The following is a 27,830-nucleotide window of genomic DNA, read 5'->3' as shown; positions in this document are numbered from 1 at the left end:
TTACATCAGCATTGGTTGATATGTGCTGCCGTTTATTTCTGAGCCGATATTTGGAGCCGATACTGTTTTTTCTACCTCCATTTACATGATAAAAATGACACAATGATAATTTAACCAAAAACATAGACATTTATTGTACTCAAAGAATTCTAGCATCAGACCCCCCTACCAAAGTAAAGATAAAGATATGATATCAATAAAGATAGGCAACCCTGCCTGAGAGACATCATTCTATCCTTTGCATCTCCTTTAGGACTCAACAGACCCTGCAGACTCCTATTCTATGCTGCCCCACGTTGAGAGACGCAAATCTGTCAATGACTTATTCGTGCATGACTCTCTCAATCACAGCTCAGTGCTGGAGGAGTCTGCTTTGGCCCGTGGTTCTTCTCAGCCAAGTACGTTTAGCTTATTAGCATTAGTCTTACAGTCGATCTCTAGTAGCAAGGGAAGGAGGGACGACCCAAATGCAGGACACTATATGGGAATGAAGGGGGTGGGAAATAAAATGACTTTGATAAATACTCACAAAAGCTGCTGCAGAAAAAGAAGAGTATCCAAAAAAACAAGACAAAAACACAATGAAGCACGAGCGTAGGAGGGTAAGGATTTAACATCACGGACGACTTGACAAAGGACAAAGACAAAGGCAGGGTTATATATACACACAGTCTGATGGAATAACGAGAGACGGGTGAGACCAATGATTGGCATTGGCCATACTGACACTATTTTCCCAGGGATATGGGCGGTGCCATCTTGCGACTCTGCAGCTACAGTCGGATGAATACGGTCGATATCGATGCCCCGGCTATGCTTCCTCCAGACTCACTAGCATTTTCATTTAACTAGTGCTACGCTCTGCTCTACCTTCCCCAGTTAGTAAATGTTGGATCATACACAGTCCACCTTAAAGTCGCCATTATATCACATCCTGTTTCCATGGCGTCAAATAACTAACCAAAACGAGACTTAGCCAAAAGATGGACACTTGATCGTGCACCAACATTATATAAACTGCCTTAAATGACAGAAACCATCCTTGACAAAAAAAGTGCTATCCACTAACATGGAGGGGGTGGAGCTTATGACCTATACTGCAGCCTCCAGACACCAGGGGGAGCTCTACTTGCTTTAGCTTCACTTTTAAGGAGCTGTTCCATCTTTATAAGGTCTATGGTGGAATCACAGAGGTAGGAACAGAAAGGTAGAAAGAGAAATTAAAATCCAACAAGAAAATTGATCGCAAGATGAAACCGAAAAACCAAACAAGTTTAAACAAACCAGACATACTTAATTAGGGAATCGTTTTGAGGACCACGGCATGATAATCGGAAAGACTGCAACATTGAGAGTGGGTTTATTTGTGATGGGATCCAGAGGAACTCTCCTATTTCTTCCAGTGCAGAATTTAAGACGTTTAGCCCGCCCCGCTTTATAATCAAAGTAGAGTCAGCTGATTCTTTTCGATGCATCTAAGATCAGCTGGTGTGTAACCCTCGACACTACACAGGAAAACATCCCTAAACTGAACTGAAGGCCGAACTAGAAACACGCCCTGATCGCCTCCACAAGCTACCCCCAGTAAGAGGCTTACGTCTGCACAGAGTTTGGTTAAAGTGCGTTTACATTTGATGTTGTTGTTGCTTAGTCCATAAAACGTGACTCGGAGCGTTGCCACAGTTAATACTTTATCGGTGTTAGCTTTGAACACTATTGCTGTTGTGGCCAATAAGTTGCTTTATCTGAGAGTCTGCAGCTGCATCTTTGTGTGATACAGTAGATTATTATCTCCTCAAACCAGTAAGGATTTTGTTATTTTCTCTGTTTCTCAGACTAACCACATGCTCTCAGAAACACCTGCTAAATAGGCCGAAGCCAATTAACATCCTGTTTATCTCGAGAAACCACTACTCGAGAAACCACTTCATCCACCTATACTTACTCTCCACATACTATGCTACATATGATTGTCTGTTGATAGATTGCTGTAGCTGTGGATTGGATTTACTTACATTGCAGTGTGAATTGTGAATTGATATTACTAGTGTTAATTAACTGTTGGTCCTTTTTAAGAGAGAGGTTGTATTAGTTTGTATAAAACTGTGCTACAGGCTGGTTGAGAGGGTCCATGTTTGCACCTTTAATCACTTTAGGTAAATATTTGAGAATAGTAGAGGGTATGCACTGATGTCACTAACGCCTGGGTCCACGCCCACTGAGCGGCAAAAACATGGAGAAGTATATCAGTAAAAACAGGGAGACCTTGGAGAATGTGGATTATCAGATCAAATTAGGGACAATTGGACTGGACAATGATACGAACTACGAAATAACAAATGGTCCACGAACACTGACATGTGGCCAGAAATCAGTTTTCTGATATTTATATGGACCCGATTTCAACGACAGGAAATACTATTCTTATCCTGCAGTATGACCTTTTGTTACTTTATACAACACAGCTCCAACAGCTTTGTACTAGAGGACCCCTTTATTTGGACAAGTGGAACAGACGGCCCTCCAGAACATAACTTAAGAAGTAAGGTAAATACTCCAAACAATACAGCATAATTTAATATTACCTGAACCACAACACCAGGTTTTGGTGCCTTTTTTTCAGATCCATTTACTTCCCTTTTCTTTAGCAGTTGGAGAAATCTGTAAAAATATATCTCTGACTGCTTTTCAAAGCTCTTGGTTCAGTAAATCGCACAACAGCTCTTCATCTTTTTTTTAAATTAATTTTACAATTTAGACGCTATTAAAGCCTATTATTCAAACTAGTGCTCAAACTGTCACTTGTTGCCACTCAGTGGCCGTTACCATGGAGACTTCGCTTGCTGTGACGTCACGTTTATACCCTCTATAAGATGTTTGGATATTATCATTTTACAATTTCTAATAAGTAGTAATATTTTACTACTGTACATTTACAGTGTGTTTTCTTTGTACAGTGTCTCTCTAATTCAGCTCTTACCAGGTCCCAGTCTATACTGCGGAAGAATGTGTGTGCCTTGATATCTGTGAAGCCCGTCTGGACCTGGCAGCCGAGCCGCTCCTTAGGATCCTGTTGGGACCAAAACAGTTGTTGAAAGACATATAATATAATATAATATAATATAATATAATATAATATAATATAATATAATATAATATAATATAATATAATATAATATGAGATTATTCTTTAGAAGTGACAGAAAGATCATATTTATCTTATTATAATTGACATACAATGGGAATAAAGCAGTGGGTTAATAATGTAGGCCCTAGGTGTTTTTATCATTACACTTCATGGCCATGTAAGGCTGCCTACTGCAGATTGTGCTCTTTTCATTACTACAATTATGGCGATAACTTAAAGAGGAAGGGCGAAAAGTGAAAAGCTACGAAGATTTTTGCATGAACTGCAGACGTCATACACAGCTTTGTTGCATAAAACATGACGCGAGGGGCTGAAGCGCATAAATATTCAGTGCACATGTATACACAGAAATGCTGGTATTCCCTGTACCTGTAAGAATCTTTTAAAAATCAGAATATTCTTAGAGGACCACAGCACAGCGTTTCTATGTGTAGTTAATCATCATAACGTCGCGATTTATTTAAATTCTTTCGATTTTTTATTTATTTATCGAGCGCATAAATAAAAATTATGAATCTGACTTCACATGCACATTTCATTTTTGATTATGGTGGTCCATTTATCTCTATTTGTGTGCTTTTATTGTAGCAATCCTCTAAGTCTTGTATATTTCTTTGCCTGGCTCTAGTCTTGTATTTAATGGAATCAATACTAGATAAGGAAACCTAAACCTGTAAACCATCCTTTAATTTTTTATTGTTTTTTTAATTGTCACATCAATTTGTAAAAGCCTGATTATTTGTAGTTATAATCAGAAACAATCAGTTAATAGCATATTTAGCTTTAACGGCAAGTGGTGAAAAGTAGTTCTGACCCTTATATTGAGAAACGCTTACACAAGTTAAACTACAGAATATAGAATAACCCAGGGACGAACATATAATAAGGCAGCCGTAAGTCAAATAGGACGGCCTTCACTCCCTGGTTATCCATAAAACAGCCTAAGTTCTTGGGCACAGACACACTTCAAGACAGAACGGCGATGGGGGGGTGGCTGAACGACTCTCACCTTGTTTAGAAAGCCCTTGAGCACGCTGGCAGCTTTCACCGACAAAGACCTTGGGATGCGAATGGGCTTCTCGAGAATAACTGTTGGCAAAGAGAGAAGAAGGAAAGTAACACATGAAAAGAGACAGAGGGAGAGGGAGAGAAATTAAAGAGTACAGTCGTGAGCAGGGAGGAGGATGATTCAGTCCAACCGGTCTGTGGGTGACCACGTCTGCAGGATGGAAGGGAGGCGTAATAGAGGACGCTATTGTGTTCTTTCACTCACTTTTTATTTTTCTACTAACAGCCTTGAGACTCCCACGGCAACAATTTTATACTAATGAGACAGAAAATACACCGAAAAACTGTTTTTCCTCAAAACCTAAGTCCAAGGATGGAGCACTGCTACATAGATTTGTCCATCACACTGTTTTTATCCCTGTTGCTCTATTCAGTTATTCATTTTCCACCATTTCTCCGAGGTCGAATCACAGTAGCAATAGGATAAACAAGAAATTCCAAGATATTCCAGCTTTCTCTCTCCCCTATATTTCCTTTAGAGGGATATGAGCATTTCGGGCCAGATATATAATCCCTCCAGCGCATTATGGCACTGCCACAGGGTCTCCTTCCAGCTGGCCGAACCACCTCAACTGAGCACTTTGGCAATGCACGCTGATGAAGCCAACAGAATTACATAATCTGCAAAAAGCAGAGATGCAATTCTGAGGCTACCATAGACATGCCTGGGGACCAGGGGCAGTCATAGAAGCAGTCCAACACCTACCAGGAACATGCTTGAATTTGTGGCTAGGATATGGTCTCTCAATTTAGCAAGGGCACCTGTACCCCATACTCCCTGAGTACCCCAGAGGGCAATAAGACCGAAGATGGCCTCCAAGAGACCGAAGAGACCTCCAAGTCCAGAAAACACATGTAGACTGGATTAACAAACTTCCATGATACCCTAGCAACTTTGCTAGGGTGAGGATCCATGTCAAGATGGAACCTGCATTGCTCAAACCTGCCATCATAACCTTCCACCTTGACAGCTTTGTTCACCTTTAGTTTCCATCAGCGAGATCAAAAGTGGCCATTACGACAAGCACAGACAAGCTTCTGAACAAAGCTCGTGAAAGCACTTGAGGAATTGGACTCGGATTCTATATCCCCGACCTCCCCAGGGATTCATGAGAAGCTCTTACATAAGGGAAGTTTTAAAGACGTCATGGACAGACAATCCTCATTCACTGTCACTATGGGTCTACCAGGTCTGTCCGGCAGCATTGACCCAACCTGATCCAACTCATTACCAGGTTGTGACAGCTCTACTACTCTCTAGTCCAGTCACAGTTTTGATGATACAACCAACAACATAACACTGCTGAGATCAGGAATGATCTCTCTTCTCTCCAAGTTTGAAACATTGACCACATGGGTGTTGAAGTCTCTGCGAGTCTCTGCCCGCATGGAATCGCTTCCAGGACTCCACAGCCAGAGACTCCTAGAAGAGTGGGTACTCCGACCTGCTATTTAACCCAGCCTTTTCCCCAGTGACTCACAGGGACATGGAGATGATCTCGTTGTTCCTCGGGGAGAACTCCACCATGGAAGTTTTGGGGATTTGTGAGTATGCCCTCCAGGCAACTCTGGACAAGGAGAGTTATTGCTCTATCTACATTTGTATAGATGCATTTCTGTAGATATTGCCGACCTCTCCATGGTAGTTACAGTCTGTATTTCATGAGTCAGACTATCTGCCGATCAAATAATATGCCCAGCACAGTTGTAAGACTTTTCAGTTTTATTTAGGTATGGGCATCGAGAACTTTAAAAAAAACAGGTTTCAACTGTTTCATTTCATCAACAGCATTAGCCTTCATGCTTATTGATTCCCCTTATCGCTAATTTCAAGACAAGTCTTTATGTCGAAGCACGCCATTCACATCATGTGATGCTCACATGACGACAAGGAAGACGTGAAGAGAGACTGAAATGATCTAAGGTGTGGCTACACATCACTAGAAGGGACTGTAACAGCGCAACATGCAACTTATGCAGCACTGTAATTTCAACACCACCAACATGCTGAAGCAATCCTTGACAACGTACGGCTTTAAATACCAACAGAGCCATGTGTTCGGCAATCTCCGGTCAACAACTGAAACTACCGCTAAGTCTCAGAAGAGCAGTGCTAGTGAGGATCCAGATACCAATTTCCTATTTATTTACTTACACAAGGTCTTATCCCTTGTTTAGAAACTTAATAAATTTTAGTTGTTTACATGAAACCAAAATCGCCTATCGTTTGTAGACCAAAAATTCACAGTAGTTTGATAAGATAAGAATTTGATAAGGGAATTGATAAACAATTGGGTCGATAAGCAGAATCGATAACGGCATCGGTATCAATAGATGCTTATCCCTAGTGATATTCCAGTTAGTATATGTTTCCATGTGAATACCACCTTGTGGCAGATTTCCCCACTGAATCACATGTTAGCAAGTCCATAGGTGACTGGGGGTAGCATGTGGTCCACCAATGCCCAAAGCAAGGTCTGGCACAAGGTCTAGCATGGCGGCATATGGTTGCGTGGCTCATACAGTGAAAGGCTCGGTTTTCTTAGGTGTTCATCCATGAACCTGCTGATCTGCCAGCATCTTACCAGCAAGACTGCTATGAAATGATGCTACTGGTGACAGATGCTAGCCATGGTGCAGCACTATGCTCCCGACAGTCACAGCTTCTGAGAGGCACAGACATTTAAAGCACCACACTGTGGTATGGAGGAATTTCGGGGGAAGAGGACTGTGTGGGTGGCTGTGAGAGAGAGGGAGGAAGTACTATGTAAGGGTACCATATGGCAGACGGAGAAAAAAAAATGCAAAAAGAAAGACAGACATGATTTGTCAGGGTGTGAACACATCACAGTGTTTTCCAGGGAATTCTGTAACAGGTCATCTCACGACATTTAAGATTTGAGTCGGGTCACAACTGAAATGGTCACGATTAGCATAACGTTGAAACTGCAGCATTGCAAAGCATCAGAATTCTTCTGGTCGCACATGAGGGTGAAAATACAGGTAAAAATCTCTGTATGTCTACACAAAGATGGGTCTTACAGGAAACTGTGTTTGGACCAAAGACCAAAAACAACAGCAACTATAAGCATCAGTGTGAAGTGAAATTTACACTTGCTGTTGCTGCACAGTTCCATTTTACAGCAGAATTCATGCAGGATCCAGAGACAGGGTGCAAAATCAAAAGGTTTCCATATTGTTGGTGCTCTGGGAAATACACTTTTCTGACAACTGAGTCAAATTCTGGGACACTGCACATTCCAAGTATCTCTTAGGAATTAAAACAACTCTTCAAACTAAAAACACTGACATATTGATCTAATTTAGCATAAAATAAATCAAATAACAGTATTTATAACTTTTGCACGACATTTTCTCAGTTCAAAACTAAAATTGAGAACACACTGTAGGAAAATCAACTGCAACAGTCACAATTAGTGGCAGAATACCTTGATTTGGGTGCATTTTGCCACATCCGTAAATTCATGCAATTTTGATAACATCTGCATGGTAGGTCTAAATTCATTATGTAAAAATAGTTCATCCACTTGTGGTCTGTTTGACATATTCATCACATCATATTCTTATCTGATATACCATCAGTTAAATGACTGCCTTTGCCGTCACTTATAAAAAATTACCAATAAAGCTTAATTGTATCCTACAATGCCTCATAACAGCTGGTTTCAGTAATAGTTCAAAGATCATCTTTGAAATCCTTTGTGCAGTGTGCACCTTACAGGTAGAAAGGACTCACCTTGAAAGAGGTACTCCTCTGTGTTCATATCAGGATTGTCTGTGATAATGTCAAATGGGGACCTCCCAGCCATCATCTCAAACATCAGCACGCCCAGAGCCCACCAGTCCACGCTAAAGCCTGGAAGATCACGGAAAGACAAATAACATTAATTTGAATGGACGTGGCATGAAATTAACTGCTCAATTAATTCTACGTTTCACATCAATAAATACAAGACAAGTTAAACGTCATGTGCATGTGCAGAACTCTGCAAAATCTTCAGGCACTAATCACTAATTGTAAACGTTACTTGCATCTTTTGTATTCATCATTAGTGTTCATGACAACACAGATTTATCTCTTTCTGAAATCCTGACCTCAGAGCTGTAGTTTTGCACCCTCCAATTGGATGGCTTATTTGATAGACTATATGAAAGCAGCTAAGCTCAAATTTAAATAATACATAATATTGAAATGAATACTCAATTTAATCCATAACACTACTCAGAATGAATAATCACAAGTGTCCTGTACTCACCGTAATCCTCTCCTCTGAGAATCTCAGGTGCAATATAGTTGGGAGTTCCACAGAACGTACTGGTGGTGTCACCTGGTCTGATCCCCTCCTGAATAGCGGAGTCGGTGGAGAAGAAGAACATGAGAAGACACGAAAGAGACAGTGGTAGATGATGTGATGTAGTAAAGACCCAGTAAGAGTCTTCACGTTAATACTGACCCTCTGAATTATTGATCACTCCCCACGGTGCCTCGCATAGTCCACTGACAGAAATCAATACGTGTCTTACCTTGCACATGCCGTAGTCTGTGAGTTTGATGTGTCCCTCGTGGTCCAGGAGAACGTTGTCCAGCTTCAGATCGCGGTAGATGATTCCTTTTTCATGAAGAAAGTTCAGAGCGATACAGATTTCGGCCGCATAAAATCTGCGGAGAACCGAAAAAAATGTAGAAAGTTAGAGCACACAGCAGGCCACTAGAAAACAACAAGATCTAAACTGTAGTTTTGGTAGTTGGGTATGATATGTTGTGCACAGTTTTTCTGAATCGAACAGACAAAATTCTCATTTTATGTCAGACAATTGTGGGGGGATACTGTCCTAACGAGAAAGGGTTCTAAGGTTACACCATGGTTTTCACAACTTTGAATTTGCCCAACTCATTCTAACTTATTTACATCTGCTAAAGGTTTACAATGTGCCGCGGTTAGCACTGAAGGTTCTAGGTTTCCATGTCCTCCCTCTGCCTTTCTGGATTTTCCCCTTCCTCCCACATTTCAAAAACAAGCACTTTAGGTTAATTGGTAGGTATGCGTGTGTTAGCGAGATTTAGCTTTGAGATTGACTTCACCAAACAGTTTAACCCTCTCTCCTTGTGTGAGACTACTGAACCACTATAGAAATAAATATGAATGTGGTGAGGAAAACATTTGGCTCATCAAATCTGGCTCTCTTCCCTCATTGAAGAGGATAAACCAACAACTTTAGAAGAAAGACGAAAGTACTGTCGTTGCTTACACTCTTCAAAGGCACAAGACACAAGATAGATACTATAATTCTATCTGAAATAATGGCTATTAGATTACAGATTATATTACTTGCAAGTCTTCTAATTGAAAATCACTCCTTTGCACCCTCATTTAATAATGTGTACAGTTTATTCATTCCTAGATGAGGTTCCGTATTTTCCATTCATAGCCTTTTAGTCTGAGCAGCACACATCCTCAAGCAGTTCAAGGTTGCATCATCTACACTGGGTCTAAAGAGAAGCTCAACAAAAATACTTTCAGATATAGATTATTCTGCTGAGCCTCCCATTAGCATTGTTAGTCATATGTACCTGATTATATGTACCAATTATTTTTATAATACATTGTGAAACTGTGGGGAAAAGACTTTTGTTGTCATGTATTAGCCAGTTGACGTGAAGTTTGATCCGAATTATACGAGACTCTCACACCTAATGAATGAGGTGATATAAGATTCAAGAAAAAACTAAATGAACAATGATTAAATGGGCTTTATTTTGAATATATTCAAAATAAGATAAGGAGTGGGAGGAAGTAAAACTTATCTAGTCCCAATGCTTCTCCACCTAAAAAGTTTTTGGATGAATTATTTTTGGCCCTTCTTGCATTATTTGTGCTGTTTGCACTTTGACAATATGAGTTTTGCCAGTTTAGACCTTATAAATAGTGAATTTATGCTGCTGAGAACTGGTAGTCACAGCTGAAGGGTTCAGGCTTAAAAACAAAAATAAAAACTTCAAATTCATTGAATTCATTCCATGTAACGCCCGACCCTGCCACCACAACTTGTGATTTTACTGCTTTACTGCTCTTCTCCAATGCTGCAATAGTTGTAAGACGTATAAGTTGGCACCACAGTTCTATTCATAACAGCCCTTTCACATGTGAATTAAAACCCCGCTGTAGGAAGTGTACGTCTGTATTACTTCAGCCTAAACGTTCTGTTCCTGAAAGTGGGTTCAATGGGAAGATTTCCACGATTCCCTGATTGATTGTGACTGAAGATGTGTTGCCGGGATATTTGGGCTCACTGTGCTGCTGCAGAATGACTTGATCTTATTGTGTGACGGATGGAAACCTAAAATTTCACATGCCTAAGCTTCTTCACATGCCAGCGCACAATGGGCTGTCTGGCACCGAGATGTTAGCGGCAGCACCTTAAGGCAGCTTCCCCGGATCAGATGCTGTAGCTTTTAAACCCTTTTGGCCGCGATTAGATGTGCTTGGTGTGTGTCTTTGGTGAGTCACCGCGCCGTTTTCTTTTCATGTGTACGTAATGCGTATTATAAATCCGTATTCACTCCTAAAACATTTTCACAATGATGGCCTTGATTGTACACTTTTGTGCTGCCGTCTCTCTGAAGCCGCGCGCTATCAGCAGCACCATCCCCACAGCACGGGGGGAATGCGGCTCTCTCTAAGAACCCGGCTCATGAATATGTACAATCATTATGAGTGATTAACATGCTGCTTTGCAGAGGCTTATCAGGGCCCAGTGGCGCCGTTCTAATTTAGCCAGCCTTTGATCCAGAATTGATCAGAGCTGTCGTTGGAGTGCTACGCAAGTAGACAGGAAAAAAAAAAAAAAAAAGAAGAGGGCTAAGTTGGGTTTTGGCAACATTACCACATCCAAAGAGACTAGTTTGTGAGGAGTGCTCCGCCGAACGTACGGAAGAAACCTTCAGAAAAAGCATCTTCAGCCAAGCACACACTTCAACCTCATGCTCTGATCCTCTGGTTGTGGAGCCTATTCCCACGAGACTTTGGTTTTACACTTGCCCTTGTCCAGATATGCAGTAGTTTTATTAAGTATCTGAGAAAGGATGGGGGAAGAACCAAGCAATATCTCTCTAAAAATACTACCTGGACACGCAGCGTCTTTGATCGATCATAACCCATCTAAATCAAAGGTACTGAAAAGTAAACAGATGTTTAATTTAATTTCCCTGCGAATGGAAATGTACCCAATATGGACATTTTAATTAACACTGCATCGTATTAAACCACATTAAGTTACACCGATCAGCCACAACATTAAAACCACTGGAAGGAGAAGTTGAGAACATTGAACCATCTTGTGACGATTCAATGTTCTGCTGGGAAAACTTTTGGACCTGGTATTCATTTGTAAATCAGGCCAGCCACCCCCACCACACAGCAATGACACTCCTCGATTACAGCTTTAGAAACAGCTCAAAAAAACTTGATGAACAGCGCAAGGTGTTGACCTGGCCTCCAAATTCACTAGATCCCAAACTGACCAAGTATCTGAGAGGAGACCCCTCCCCTCAACCCATAGGACCCAAACATCCTGTTTCCAGACACCACAGGACACCCTCACAAGGCCCAGCACTTACCTCCAGTGCTACTGTGCAGACACTTGGAGTTATTGATGAGCAGGATATACAAAGTAAAATGAGGATTATCTTCTTTCACAAGCAAATTATCATCTAAGTCAGGAAAAAACAAAGACACGCTGAAAAGCTTGTTCATGCATTTGTCGCTTTTAAGCTGGACCATTGTAACTCTGTTTTATTAAGATGCCCAATAACACTAAAGCTAATTTAAAAGAGAATTTGTGAGAATTAGAAAGAGAGATCATGTTTAGCTCCAATTTAACTCCAACTTAATTTAAAATCCTTCCACTTACACACTACAGAACTCCAATAGATGGCTTTGCTCTCAACGTGCAGTCTTACTTGTGGTTTCTAGAGTCTCAAAAAGTAGAATAGCCTTCAGCTACCAGCACAAGTGGAACTAGCACAGACACTCTTTCTACGTTTTGATGAAACATATGGATAGGACTGGCTGTAGCCCTGAATTATCCACTCTGTAAACCGCTGGTGGACTTATCATGATTTGCGGTGTTCATTGACCAGCATAATTTTTTGCTCGGCTTAGGCTGAATGTCATTTTCATGTTTTTATTAATTGTTAATGATTCTAAAAGACCAGTGACAGATTTGCATAACATACTGCACTCTTCTGTCTTTGGAAAGAAGCACAATATGCATGCATGAAACAACGGAAGAGTATTAGGGCCACCCATGAGAAACAAAATCAGAGGAGGTAGATTTTTTTTTTCATCATGCACTTTGAGAAAAAAGTTGAAATTCAATTTTGAAATTTTCAATAAAAAAGTCTAAATATATTGTCATGAAGTAGACTTTCAAACTGTTGTATTCAAAAGTTGTATTTCAACTTTTTTTCTTGAAATTGTGACTTTTTTGTCAAAGTGCATGATGAAACAAACTACCTCCTCTATTCTTTTTTCTCATGAGACTCCCTAATACTCTTCCGTATCAAACAGTTTAATGCATGTACGGTGAATTCTCCTGCAGCTTCCTCTGTGTCTTTTCTTTTCTGTAGTTTCATCTGCCTCCTTTGGTGTCTTTCTATTCATCTGGCCTCAAGCAGACGGCCCCTCCTTCTTGCAGAAGTGGGTTCTGCAAAAAGGGAGTTTTTCCTGCAGCCGTCTGCTGTAACGCTTACTCCTGTGGTTTGAGGCTCAGCATCTTCAGACAGTTTCTACTCAACTGAAAGAGATATTGTTTATCTAGACGTTTACCTTGCATGTTCTTCAGGGAGCTTCCTTTGCCGTTGCATATGAAACATCAAGTCCCCGCCGTTCACATATTCAATCACCAGAAATAACCTGAAAACCACAGTGAGAAAAAGAAGAAAAAAAAACATCACAAACTCTTCACTGATACTGTTTAACAAAGACTTGTTTTAACACACACGTGCACTACTTCTACTTAACCCACTTTGATTTAATACTTGCATCAGTCTGTTTCTCCACAGAGTATATTTCAGTCTTTTAAAGAAACTTTAAACGTGCACGAATGGCCTGATGTAGTTCATGCATACACGCTTAGAGCATAAATGATTTTTCTCCACTCATGAATCATTTAACGTCAGGTGTATTTACACTGAATTAGCCCAAGACTTCAAGGGTATTGCTATGATCAATTTAGATATCTTGTAGAGCTGCATATGTGCTTTAGCCAGTGTGTGACTTTAATAGTAACCTTGCATGAGCTTGAAGTGCTTCTTATTTCGTGTCATGTTGAGATTTTCTCACCTTGATGAAAGTCTAGTGCTGAAAGCTTCATTAAAAAGCACTTGCATTAAAATTGAGTTTGCAGAAATTCTTCACAATGCTTCTAAGTAGTGAGTGTGTGTCATGAAATGAAGATGAACTATATCAGTATAAGATAAATGTAAACTGTTCATCGGGTATAGTAACTGAAGTGTTTTTTTTGACTTTTGACTTTCACAGAGTGTCATCTTCGTCGCGCTCTTACCGACTTTCTGTCTGGAAACAGGAGTGGAGGCCAACTAAGAACGGGTTGGTGGACGCCTGCTCAAACACATGCTTCTCTGTCTGCACCCAGTCGATATCCTGGAGAGGTGAGGAGAGACAGACGGAGACAGCGATGGCAAAGAGGGAAAGATAATGTATTAACAATCAATTCATTGGATCAATAGGCTTCCTCAGACAAACGGAGACATATGCCACAGATACACTGTAGTCGGTCTGGAGAACGATCCTCGCACAGGACTGTTCGGAGACTGTTGAGCTTGGCTGACCTTGGACGGTGTTCCAAAAGATGGTCGCCAAGCCTCCACCAGATACTCCCTGACACTCATGAGGGATCGCAGTTGCTCAAAGAATAAAGTCCCAATTATTGCGTCACTGTTTTATTAAAACAAAAATAAATTTGCCCCAGATATCTTTCAGTCCTTACCACCAGTAACTAGAGATGCAGCCAAATCCACCAGGACTGACGTGTTTTAGATGCACCTTTAACTCTAAAAGTTTAAAGTTTAGGTTTCTAAAACCAAACTACGGTTTCAAACGGGCACCACCTCCAGATGGTCCTAATTAAACTCAAAGCTCCAAACCACTCGTTTACGACTGAGGAATCCACTTTGGTGAGCGGTGAAACGTCCGGAGACCAATAGGTGGTTTATGCTTTTGCGTCAATTTGACGCCAAAGCTACAGGCAGACCACACCCTAAGCAGAGGCTAACGCCACAGCCTGACCTGCACCTCCCCACAAATGCAGCTACGTCCTGTTCCTGCCTCCTCTTGTGTTTGGGTCCCACTTCCATGGTACACATCATAATAAAATATATAATATTACAGACGTACAGAACGTTCTCTAGATCATTCTCCAGCCTCCACCCATGTTACTATTGCTGATGAAGGTTTGACGCTTGTGCAGTTGTCCTGGGATCTTGCTGTTTAAAAGATCCATTTCTTCTTCTTTAGGGAATTTATTGGCTCTTTTTATGCTACAATAAGGTATTACTGCCCTCTGCAGGGTGCAATTCTTTACTACGACCGCACTTGAGAGCTTGCTTGCTTTCCAAAGTGTTTCTGCTGCACCAAGTGCTTCATTATTTCACAAACTAAAGGCAAACAAAACAGTAAGATGTATTAAACTGACCTGTTAATATTGTTAATATTGTGTTAATATAAAACATGATATTAAACAAGGTTTTGCAGAACATCAATCCTGGTGGTGAAGAGGAAACGAGGGGAACAACTTTAAAGACTTTAATCTACGCAATTATAGGTCAAACATTAATACTATGTATGTTAGTTCATGGTGACATTGCTTTTGTTTACTATGATTCCACTGCATAGCACTATACTATCATTTTAAAATCTGATATCATAAACTCCTTCACATTAAAAGACAGAATAAAAGATGTGAAATACAGACACGGTGCACTAGTAATACTGTAACTAAAACAGAAAATCATGAATCAGATTCCCTGGAATAAAGACAAAGAGGATGTAATATTGTTATGAACCAATTTTAATTCATCATACTGCAGTTAGTGAGAGAGTTAAGCCTGAGGCGAGGATGTTTTATGCTGATTTCTAAAGTGTCATTTAATTGATGATAGTTAATGTTTTTATGTGAGCTATGATCAAGTGGGTCTACTTTCTTTCCTTTCTTTTTTAGTCCCCCATGCTGTGATCTGGAACGGTTAATAGTTAATGACAATGGAGACCACATACTGCGCACATGCTACGAAATTCCTTCTGGTATATTCATTGTTACTTGTGGAATGAATAATTATGAAAAATATGCCGTCATCTAATATTACTCGTTTCAGCTTTAATTCTAGACCCATGTGCTCTTGTTTATTCTAACAACCCACTAAACTTTTAATATATCTCATACGTTATTATTTATCCACTAACAATCTCTGCATGTGTCAAGCATCACTTGTACTTTCCTTTGTATTTATTGTATATGCTGCATGTATGCCTGATCCAGATATATGATTTCACCCTGTCCTCTTTTCTTTTCCGTCCCATCTCCATTTTTTTCTCACCATTGTCGCCCCAGTGTTTGCTCTGGGGGGTGTTTCATGAAACTGAATTGAAGTTGAAGATGTGTTGGGGAATGAATCACTTCCTGATTCTCTTCATGAGCCCATTGAATGGTGCGTTATATGTTGAGCAATACCACCTTCTAGTGGTTTACTATGACACAAACAGTAAAGTAATAGGAATATATCCTAATGGTACACGTGGCCATCAGATCAGTTATTTACAGCAACAAATACAATATGAGTTAAAGATCATGCTTCTGTTTGCCTCAGCTTCCAGCGAGTGACTGTGATTCAACGTTAAATCACTGTTTTACAAAGAAACAATGGTGAACATTTTTTATTATATTTGTATTTATTTTAATTTTAAAATATATTTATATATTTTATATTTATATTTTTGTATATTTTTATAAAATATTTTATATTTTTACGATTTATTTTATTTTATCTTAAAGTAAATAAAGTATTTTCTGATTCTGATTATTTAATTATTATGAGTCCCAAACACAAATCCAGGCCAACTCCGGGGGTCAAAGACACATTTACACACACAAACTGGAATGTTTCCCTACTAAAGTAGGAAAGAGTCCTAAATAAATCCAGAAATTAAATAGAAGACCCGGTAATGTTGTACGAGTAAAAATTTAAATAATAAAATCTGAAAATGGATGGAAAAAAAGTGACTGCTGGTATCATTACAGCACCACCAGAAACCTGACATGACTACAGACATGGAGCCATCCATCTAACTGTGAATACTACAACATCCCATCATCACCACACCACATAACCTCTGGTTAACTAGAAAGATGTGAAGACACTGCTAAGCATCAATACAAATCTGCAAAAGGAGTTTAATTAATCTGAATGAGATTTTTAATTCCACCTTAAAAGAACCTGAAAAGACCCTCAGAAGACCTATGTCCATACTAACACCTACACAACATTAGGAAGGTGTCTGTGAATATTATGCATGATGAGATTTATCCTCCGATGCATATGTCTCCAGTGTATCATCCAGCAGAACCTTGACTAATAAAACATTATCTCCTAAGAGTCTCTTCAGTATCTATCTTTTTATTTATGATGATTGACAGGAAATAAACGTCCCTGAATATCTTATTTAAAAGGTGTAATCAAATAAAATTACTAAATTGATAAATTAAGCTTTTTTGTCCTGGGTTTTTAATAACGTGAATTGCTTCTTCAGCATCATTATTAACAAAATGCAAGTAGGTTCTTGCAGTAGTGGGATAAATGTGGTCCAGGGCCTTCGTAAATGTTGCTCTTGAGTACCAAAAAACAAACAGAGAGACATTTATTTAATGATCAATGCCACAAAAAAAAACTTAAATTGTGCAAAGGTTCGGAGTGGTGAGAAAGTTTCTTGCCAACATTTCAATGAGTATAGTGAATGAATTGAGTTCAGTAGGCTAAAGTTATGACTGTGTTGATCAGCTGATTCATCCCCCCAGTCTGTTTTCAAGAATTTCAGCTGAGAGAACGCTGCCAAAAACCACACGACTCAATGCCCGTGTGGTCAAATTTCACAAAAGTGGGTGTAAAGTCACCATCACGATGTGTATACGAGTGTTTTTATCAGTTTCAAAATGAAGCTGAACCCGTTTTGGTTTTTAGATCATCATTCACAAGGTTGAAAACTGCAGTTTCAGTCGTGTTAAGATGCTTTTCATTAGCTTTCAATTCACGCTGAACACAGACTTTTAGCCTTCCACATTTTTTTTTTTTTTTTCAGTTTCAAACTAATGCATACGATATTAACCCGTAAAAGATCTTTTACAAACCAGAAGCCTGCTGTTCTGCTAATTCTAATCAGTGGGAGCCTGGGATACAAGGTCAAAGCAATTAAACTGCGCTCTGAGTCAAGAACATGTTCTGTTCCACCTCTCAAAAGCGTAGTCAAGGTACGGCAGCTTGGATGTGGCACTCTGGGGGGAGGAATGTGATCAAATTGCTGATTTTTTCTGGAGCGCTGATGCATGTTGGAGCTGGGAAATAGGACAGAGGTACAAAACCTCTGCCTGCATGCAGATTTATGTGGAAAAAAAAGCAGCTGCAGAATCTTGAGTCATATCCCAGCGTGTGTTGACACGGTTTATCCATCCATCTGACCCCCTCAAGCAATGTCACCTCGACACTGTGTGTTTCTGGGCATCCCAAAGGCAAAAATAGTGGAAGCTCCCTGCAGCGTTTTGCTTCTACATGTGTAGAAATAAAGGCTTAAGACAAACATAACACATTTCAATCTCTGTCCTCATCCTTCTGTTTCTGAACCATATGGACGATGTGTCTCTACTTAGTTGCACTGGCCAAACTGAAGCTATTTTCCCAAAGACACAGGAGGCGCCATCTTGCAACAAGAGTGAAGCCATGTTATTGATGATTCGCTTGCGTTTTTTATTTAATTAATACAAAGAAAAGAAAAGAAATTTTAGATTATACACTTCACTTATCATTACTATTATTACTGGTATTAACTCTCATGGTCCCACTGGACCGCTTTACAGGGGGGTTGGCATAGCAAGTGGCAGTCGCCATTGTGTGTTTCCGTAGACCCCTTCACAGCTTGTAAACTATTTTAAGTTTTTTGAGGGGCGGGGCTTAGCTGGAGGCAAAACATCTCAAACACTGTGGCCTGTAAACGGCGGTTAGCGACTGTTCTGGCAACAATGGACGAGAAAAACACATATTGAAAACACTCACTCTCCGAGACCGTGAGTGTTACTTTGAAAAGTTGATAGATAGGGATAGGGATAGGGACATAGATCCCCCAAATAACGATTAACTTAAAGTAATTTCAGTCACGATTTAGCCTAGCCCATAACGAAAGCCAGGCTGTTGCATTACATATTAATCTGACCTGCTATGAAGTGTGTGTAATGTTAATTATTGTCTCACTCCAATCTTTTTTTTAACTTCAAGTTAGTGTTTTTGAATGCAGTGCTATCAATAAAGTTGGGGAAAAAACTGCTTCTACTTCTGCTTTACTCTATATAAAGTGGTTTAAATTGAGCTTTTTGTTTCTGTCTTTCTATAGCAAATACGACCAGAATTATCGATGAATGCTATAACAAATGTTCCTCATCTCCAGACTAACACTAAACTTGGGTTTACTTCTCTAATTAAAAACTGGAGGGCAGATGCTACTTAGTGAGGATGAGTCAAGTGCGTTGAAATGAGCCCCCATCTACACCTTTCTATATGGACAGATAGTATCTTTGCTGTACTGGTTTAAATATGCATGGTACACGGTGCTAGCACATACTGAATTTATGCACATTTTATGCACAAAGAACCATCTTTGCACATGAAGTACAACAAAGAGGAAGGGCGCTAATTAATATATTTTGTTAACAGTTATCTTCACTTTCCTTTGGTATGATAAAAAGTCTACACCCTACACCCTGGAGCTGTATCTGGTCTATCTTACATGTCCTCCCCGCACCCTTCTCACATACATGACATCCCAGGTGTTAGTGTCTCACCTCATCATCGTGGACGAGCTCCTTCTTCACCACCTTCATGGCGTACACCTGCTCGTTCTTCTTTAGCCGAACCAGCAGGACTTTGGCGTAGCTGCCGCGCCCAATCACCCTGATCAGGTCGAAGTCTCCCAGCCCGAGAGCCAGGCCCTGGGTCAGCTTGATGCCGACGATGCCGTCTACAACTTCTTTGATGTCCTAGAGGGTACGGAGGTCAGAATGGCGTGAGATCACTGATACGTTAAGAACCAGGTACTGATCATATAACATATAACACAAGGTGTGAATGATGAACAGGGAATTCTGTGGTGGTTCAAAGCCCTTCTCACCTCTGAATCTGCATCTTCGGTTTTATCCACGGCGCAGTTGTGCGGTAAAAACGGTACTGCTAAAAACAGAAGCAGATCTTTTATGACCATTTGTAGACTGTTACAGTTACTTGATTTAAACCATGATTTGTCCATCTAACCCTGATTCTAACAGAGGGTATGCATGTGACGTCACAGCTAACGATGTCTCCATGGTTACGGCCGCTGAGTGGCAAAAAGGGACAGTTGAGGATGGAGATTAGCAGCATTAGCTTGAATCATAGGCTTTAATAGCGTCTAAATTGTACTATTTTTTTTTAAAAAACGTGCAATTGACGGAACTAACAGATTTCAAAAGCAGTCAGAGATATATTTTTTACAGATATTTGCTGAAGAGAAAAGAGACGTAAATGGATCGCGGCATTAAGAAGAAACAACTGGACACAGTAACCTGGTGTTATGGTTCACATTTACTGTCAGATAATATTAATTTATGCTGTGGTTTTTGATGAAGTCACACCTTAAGTTACGTTCTGGAGGGCTGACATTCTTTTAACGTCTGGTCAGACGCTTCAGTATTGTGTGACTAACGTTACTTCTCAGAAAAAGCTCTCAGCGTTAGTATCTTTTATTTAGCTACATTTACTTAAATTTACCTACTTAAACTAACTGAAACTGAGGCTAAGCCACTTTTCCAAATACAAACTAGTTTGTATGGATCATTGTTGCGTCCAATTGTCCTTAATTTGATCTGATAATCCACATTTTTCCCGGTCTCGCTGTATTTACTGATACATGTCACCATGTTTTTGCCACTCATGGCCTCAAACAGAAGTGACGTCAGTGCACACCCTCTATGGCCTAATCCAGTTGATCCAGTGATTTCTTTCATTTAGAAACATTGTGATTCTTATTGTGAAAAAACATTGTGATTACAAAACAACTACAAAGTGAATGAAGGTGAAAACCTTGCAGGCAGAACCACAGAAAACAAGGGGTCATCCTGATCATGTTCATCTAGGTAAACTGAATTCACTGTTTTCAATAAAGCTGGGGACAGAATCACTTGGAAAATGTCAAACAAGCTCCATTCTGATTAAACTGTGGGTCACGTAAATGCATCTTGTTTTAAGAAATACTTTTCCTGTAAGACAGAAAATAAATGTGCACTTGCAGATGTAACGTGCTTATCTGCAATGGCCAGTAGAGGGGGTCGTAGTACACAAAATAAAGTCTGGCAATCCTGAGGGAAATACCAACTCACATCATCATCACAATGAGTCAGTCTCAGAGCAAGTCACACCACAAACAGTCCAAAACATCACTCCACCAGTCGCCTTTTAATAGGATTTAAGAGTCTGAAGCTCATCAGAGAGCAGTATGTGGTTAGATCATGAGCCCCTGCGTTTACCTTACACCTGCCTACGCTGGTGCACTCAAACATAGTTACAGTAATTTTCAATATAGGTGAAAATGTGTCAACATTTCTTTTATTGTGCACATTAAACAAACTGCTACTCAGAAGGAAGCCTCTCCTTATTCAAATGCAAGTCAGACAGCGCCACGAAAAAATAAAGACAATTCTGCAGCCACGGCTCCAATAAGTGTGAACCAAAAGCCACGTTTCCATGGTTACGGTTGCATGGCACCCACTGACCAGTGGCACCAAATAAAAAGACGTTAAAAAAAACAAAGCAAAAAAAAAAAACAGAAGTACTAAGTCCCGTCACATGGAGAAGCCGCTACAGGTTTATATTCAGCTGGAATGTCTTTCTCGTTGTTACACTCTGAAACTGGTACTGCAACAGGTCTAAGGCGATAACGAAAGGTTATTTTTAAGACCGATTAATCTGCAGGATTAGTTCCCTGATAAAGCCACATAACATAATATCAGCAATCATAATAAAAACTATAACAACAACGTGACTTCTCTGAAATCAAATCACAACTTGTATTTACAATCTACTCAGTTTATTGTTAGTATCAGTTGTGGATTAGTTGCTCTCCAGCATTGAGATGTGTAGCAAACATGTAATCATCCGGCTCCCTTGTTAAAAAATGAATAAATAAACGAAAAGAGGGCTTAAATATCTTACTCCCATCTGTCTCCTCCGGTGGAAGATCCACCTCTTCACTCCTGGCATCTGAAGGGGGCTCCTGTGATGGCATGACTGGATCCTGAACAAAGAATTTCAAACATTCACCTAAATAGTCTCCGACATATTCTCCCAAATAATCCACCTGTGGTTCTACACTCCTCCGGCTGTGTGCGATGGATCATGTGAGCAAGGATTTAAGGAACATTTAAGGACACTGGCTTTCAGCTAATGTACAGAAATGTTCCTCTAAGAGAGTCTGAATGACAACGTGTATTGTCACTTATGTGGCCGTGAAGATGAGCAGACGGCCGTCGTACCAAACACCGTATCCACTGCATTGATTTCCTAATCAGGATTTTAGCCTTCAGGGGCTGAGTGTTGCTTTGTGTGTCTCAAACGGGCTGAATCGCTTTGTGTTACGTCTCATTTCGGTGGCATGAGGAGAAGAAAAAGAAGAAGGAACGGGAGGTAGAAAAACCACTTCTCTATCTCCTCATATCTTTTACTGGTGTAAATGATTCTTCCCTCGTGTCACATTTGTATCATTAGTACCAATTTTTAGTAGTAGTAGTAGGAGGATGAAAATGAGAAAGAATAAAGTAGAAGAAGAAGGGGGAGGAGGAACAAAAGGGACAGTGAAAAGGAGGAGGAAGATGATGAGCAGGAGGACAAAGAGTGAAAAGAGGAGAAGAAGGGGGAGAAGGAGGAAGACGAAAAGGACAAAAGGAGGAGGAGGAAGATGAAAATGAGAGAATGAGAAGAAGAAGAAGAAGAAGAAGGACAAAAAGGAAGAGGAGGAGGAAGAATGGAAGGAAGAGAGAGAGGAGGATGAGGAGGAACATGAGTAGAAGGAAGGGGGAGAATGAGGAAGAGGAGGAGAAGAACAAGATAAAGGAAGGAGAGGGAGGAGGACAAGTAGATGGGGAAGGAGGAATAGGAAGAAGAAAGGGAAACAGGAAGAGAGAATGAAGAGTAAGATGAGAAGAAGAAGGAGGACGAAAAAGAAGAAGAAGAAGAAAATCCAAATTAAGTGAAGTTATCATCTATTCCTATCGTCTCCACTAAGAGTTTTGGACATAACATAAACCTAAGAGAACTAACCAGCAGGTGGCAGCAATGAGCTGAAACCATATTTAACTTTTCTTAAGACATTTCAGGTTGTTCATAAAATGTACTTCTTCTTATTCTTTACACCAAACAAAGGAAACATCTGGAGCTGTTGTTATTTATAGGTTAATTTGCAATTATGTTAATTGTCTGGTCCACTAGACATCATATTGGGCTGTATTTGACCCCCCCAGCTCTATACTGGCTGCAGAGGGATCTTTGCTGCAGGTTTCAGTCTCCTATAACTGCACTGTAGCAAGTATAACACACCCTAATGTCTAACCAACCTGCTTTACAGGTAGTGTAGGTGTCAGGTTTTGACAAATTGTACCCGTGGAATAAATAAAAGTCTAATCATTTTTATAAAACTATCCATAAAGTGCATAAAACGTGTTCCACTTGACTTCGCTGTTATCTCATAATACTCCTGAGGGGATGTAATCTCCACCTAGCTTGATTCCACAGCGTGCTGACTTTGGATGTGGCAGGCTGGCACGATGCCGTCGAGGCGTGATGACTTACTCACCATAAGCCTTTGGCAGGTCTGGGGGATGAGTCTATGACAGCGCTTATGGACCAGCAGTTTGCAGTTGATACACTTGTAGCCCTGCCGGCCCAGCCCCCATATCCTTTCACTACAGTGGCCACAGTAGGCTTTCTGTGAGAGGACACAACGTTCTTCTGTCAGCGGTCATAATGTTGTGGCTGATTTTTGTCAATATATCAGCTGAGAGTGTGACGTCTGAAGAAACTCACCCTGTTAAAGCGTTTGGCCTGGAAGAGGTGTCCGTTGACTCGATAGAGCTTCCTCCATCTTCTGGCCCCGCGGCGATAGATTGATTCTAGGAGGAGAGAGATGAAGAGAGAGAGGAAGACAACCTTCAGGTTTCTCTATGGTGGAAACACACACACACACACATTAATCCTCTTAAACATTCTTCTTTTAGCTTTCTTCAAGACTGTAAGGCCTTTTAATTCAGACAGAACACTATGATGATGATGATGATGATGATGATGATATTAACATGTGTTCCTACACAGTTTAAATTTCAAAATACATACTTTTTCCAGACCCTAATTTCCAGACTTAGTTTGAGAGATTATTTTTCATTATTCTGAATATATATGTTGTCATGTCACCAAATAATTTCCAGAAGATTAAAGCTAGGTAACGTAGCTCATACAAATAAGTCAAACCAAGATAAATTAAGTGCATGTTTTGTTTTGTTTTTTGTAAGTTGCACATGAATCACCCATAGTTGAATATGCATAAGATATTCATAATGTTATGTTTTAGTAAATTGAACGGTGGTAATAGTCCAAAAAGTATTTTCCAGACCTGGAAATCTATAAAATCAAATTCCATACTTTTCCATACTTGTGTAGGAATCCTGTTTTTAATACAAAGGCTAAGAAAAATTGTAAAAAAATAGTAAAATATAGTAAAATAATAAGAATCAGGGCTATTGTTTCTGCAAAATTCTTGAATCACTTTCTACCTAAGTTGTCAGCGGTAGAATGCACCAACTCAACCTAATCTTGTAAATCTGAAGCTAATTAATGGATCATTCAGGCGTATTTCTGTCAGCACAAGTCAGTCTCCATGACGCTCTGTCTTCAGGTTGCATTCGAGGCTTAGACCTAATTAAGTGTAAAGAACTGTGTTATTGAGAGAAGTTCAGTAAACAGACTTCCTGGCTCATAAAATCATTCTAATGAATGGAGCTAAAGAGCCAGTCAGTCAGTGATAACAGCTATTTCACAGCTCATTCCTCATTTAGGTCAATCTGGTGAACTCGAGACAACAGGGAGACATAAAAGGATTTTTGTCAACCACATTCAACCACAGTGTTGGGCTGGCTGTCAGTGACTCCAGTCCTCGTGTCTCTAAATATAGCCGTGCTCCATGGAGTCCTGCTGGCTGCTCCTTCTTATTGTAAGTTAAGTGCAATGTTTGAACTGAAAGTGTCTTTATTCAGCCCCAGTGTCACCTTCTTTCTTTTTCTTTCTTTTTTCTTTTGCACACGAGCAAATAATTAAACATATAAGAAATATAAAGACAAAAGCAAACATAAAAAAAGAACAACAACCAAAGAGACAAATAAGTTTGTCCTTTGCATGTTCAAATAGGAGTGTGAGGAAGTCCAAACTTCACATTCAAAAGGTGAAGAATTGACCCAAACTGTAACCCTAACCCTAAGCCTGAATACGCAGATATTAGAGGCTGTGATATATTTGGAAAAGACTGATCAATCAAGTTTTGTCAAGATATACACAAGAATATCAAGAATAAATAACATAACAAGAACAAGAAGATATAAAAAAAATATATTTTATTCCAACTTTACAGGCAACACTGTCTAATATTTCTTTGTTCCCGTTCGTGATAAATTTCCAAACTTTCATTCTTCTTTACCCAGCTAAAAAAAATAATTTACTCTAGTTTGACCAAAGTGTGTTTACACACCAATCAGCCAAAACATTACAACCAGAGACGAGGTGAATAACTTTGATCATCTCGTTACAGTGAAAACTTCTGCTTCTGGTTTTCATGTGGGTGTTACCACTCTTATAATAATACCCACCCACCTAAATGTTGTTGCTGAGCAGGTATCCCCAACTCATAACTTACAACACTCCACAACAGCAGCAGCCATACCCGGCAGGACAAGCAAAAACAAAGAAGGCTCAGGAACTGCTAAAAAAAAAAAAAAAAAGCTGCCGGTGAACTCCCCAAATACCAAACTGATGATACCGTAACTGCAGAATGTGCTTAAAGGAAACCCATCCACAGAGGCCCCTCCCCTCAACCCATAGGACTCAAAACCTGCAAACCTGTACCAACGTCCCGTTGCCAGACACCACAAGGCTCGCTTGTTGTCGTATCCTAGTGTTTTCAGAGTTCTACCCCTTGTGATTCCCAAGAGTTTCTGTATTGCTTTTGGTTTTTGAATTACCCTGCAGCACCTTTTGATTCGGAGTCTGAGTTTTTATTGCTCCTGCCTCTCCCATTGCGTCCCTCGTTGGGCCCTCCCTCACCCCTAGACATGACAGACACCTTACAGTACATCAGGGTAATCGCTCCACAAGTGACAAGGTGAAAATGGATGACTATAGGAAATTATGTTTCTATCAACGTCAGGGACACCTGATTGCCGGGAGTTACATCAATTTAATTTCATGCGCAATCACACAACCGGTAAAAGCAGAGATGAAGAGGAGCTGCACAATGATGAACAGCTTTGTGATAAAGTGGACATCATGCAGTCAATGAGCAGCACTGGTAGCATGCACATGATAAAGCTCCTTTCTTTATGCCATGTTTTACTAAATATGTCTCTTGCAAGCTAAATTCAACCGTATTACAGGCAACCAAATCACATCATCTGGGGATTTTTCTCATAATTTACAATATTATAATTAACTGTACCCTAGAGGACATGCCTTTATGTTTATAGTGTGAACAAAATGCAGCGACATATTTAAGTGTACAAGTTGGCTGCTCTAGACTGAAAACTGCCAACCTGCCTTCTAAAACAAAATCAAGTCCTCAGTTCAAGAAAAGTCAAACAAGTCCTTTGTTTTAGATCTTCCGGATTTTTAATACTATCATATTTTTTACTCCTGAGCCGCAGTGCTCCTCCACTCACTCAGTTTTTGCCTCTGTTGCTATGGCAGCCCAAGCCCACCATATACGAGCTATTCTTACTTTGCTGTGAGATTGTCAGGATGACATTGTCTCCCGGGAAGAATGACTCTTAACAACAAATCCCACCTTCGTCTCTGCAGAGTCAGGTTAAATATGTCGATCAGTCACGTGTCTTTAACTCTTGCGCCAAACGGTTTGACTCCTAGTCTTGGCTCTTGTCTGCAATGTGGAATACCAACAATGTTTCAGCCATTTCTTGCAACGAATATTTACAAGGGGATTGTGTATTTAACAAGCTAAAACTGAAGTGGTGTTTTACTAGCAGACGGCTGGTACATGAGGTACTGCCTGAGATTTTCATGGCAACCCTTTCCAAAAGAGGTCCGTGTCTTTTCTGCCGGTGCCATGGATACAAGGGTGAAAATGTTTCTGTGATTGTGGAGTCTTCCTCTCCCCGTTTGTCTCGGCTGTTGAGACCAGAGTCAAAGATACACAAAGAGTTCCCCTCTGGGCCTCATTTGCGAATTCCCTTTAACTTTGTCGAGTCTGACTGAATACCACTGCTGAGGAGTAATATGAGGCAGGGGAATCTACACGTCTAGTTGTAGTCATCACGCGCTAAATACAGTGTATGCGATTCAATAATTAATTGCAACAGATGTTTTGACAAAGAGGTAAATTGCAGTGCTTTGCTCCGAGTCTTTAATCAGAGTGTTGATGAACACATAAGAAGCCTGAATACATGAGGAAGCACTTTCAATAGAAGTGTATCTGATTGCTATTCATCAGTAAATGCAGTGGAAACCTTGGAAACACTGCAGTGTCAACACTATACCAACATACTTAGCTTCCTACCTAACTACCTGGCTATCTAGCCAGGTAGGTAGATAGGTAGCTAGGTGGGTCAGTAGCGAGGTAGATGAAATCTTGCAAACACTTGGAACCACTGTCAACACTTTACCTACCCACTGGCTACCTAGTTACCTACATAGCTAGGTAGCCAGGCAGGTAGACAAAGTGTTGACACTGCAATGGTTCCAAGTGTTTCCAAGCTTTCCACTACTTATCTATCTAGCTACCTACCTACCCAGCTACCTCATTACTGACCCACCTAGCTACCTATCTAGCTTCTTACCTACCTACCAACCCAGTTACGTAGCTACCTACCTAGCTAGGTATCCAGGCAGGTATGTAAAATGTTGACATTGCAGTGGTTCGAAGTGTTTCCACTACTTACCTACCTAGCTACCTACCTACCTAGCTACCGACTCACATAGCTACCTACCTAGCTATGTAGCCAGGTAGGTAGG

General features: G+C 40.2%; 1 protein-coding gene across 4 annotated transcripts in view; it reads right to left on the bottom strand.

Annotated features, from left to right (window-relative positions):
• prkcz (protein kinase C, zeta) overlaps positions 1-27,830 on the bottom strand; it is an 88,154-nt gene that overhangs the window by 22,176 nt on the left and 38,148 nt on the right. For 3 of the 4 annotated variants that reach the window (XM_047603906.1, XM_047603934.1, XM_047603924.1), the window contains 12 exons: positions 23,628-23,713; positions 23,398-23,529; positions 21,762-21,843; positions 19,687-19,745; positions 19,361-19,555; positions 13,805-13,902; positions 13,066-13,152; positions 8,762-8,897; positions 8,494-8,581; positions 7,974-8,093; positions 4,158-4,237; positions 2,981-3,070 (listed from right to left, as the gene is read on the bottom strand). In XM_047603906.1, the coding sequence (XP_047459862.1) occupies positions 2,981-3,070; positions 4,158-4,237; positions 7,974-8,093; positions 8,494-8,581; positions 8,762-8,897; positions 13,066-13,152; positions 13,805-13,902; positions 19,361-19,555; positions 19,687-19,745; positions 21,762-21,843; positions 23,398-23,529; positions 23,628-23,713 (1,253 nt within the window). The remainder of the gene's footprint in view (positions 1-2,980; positions 3,071-4,157; positions 4,238-7,973; positions 8,094-8,493; positions 8,582-8,761; positions 8,898-13,065; positions 13,153-13,804; positions 13,903-19,360; positions 19,556-19,686; positions 19,746-21,761; positions 21,844-23,397; positions 23,530-23,627; positions 23,714-27,830) is intronic. The other variant, XM_047603916.1, reaches the window with a different exon arrangement.

This window comes from Mugil cephalus, chromosome 1 (assembly GCF_022458985.1).
Source record: "Mugil cephalus isolate CIBA_MC_2020 chromosome 1, CIBA_Mcephalus_1.1, whole genome shotgun sequence".
NCBI lineage: Eukaryota > Metazoa > Chordata > Actinopteri > Mugiliformes > Mugilidae > Mugil > Mugil cephalus.
Note: the sequence above shows the minus strand (reverse complement) of the source record. Positions and strands in the feature narration are given on the sequence as shown.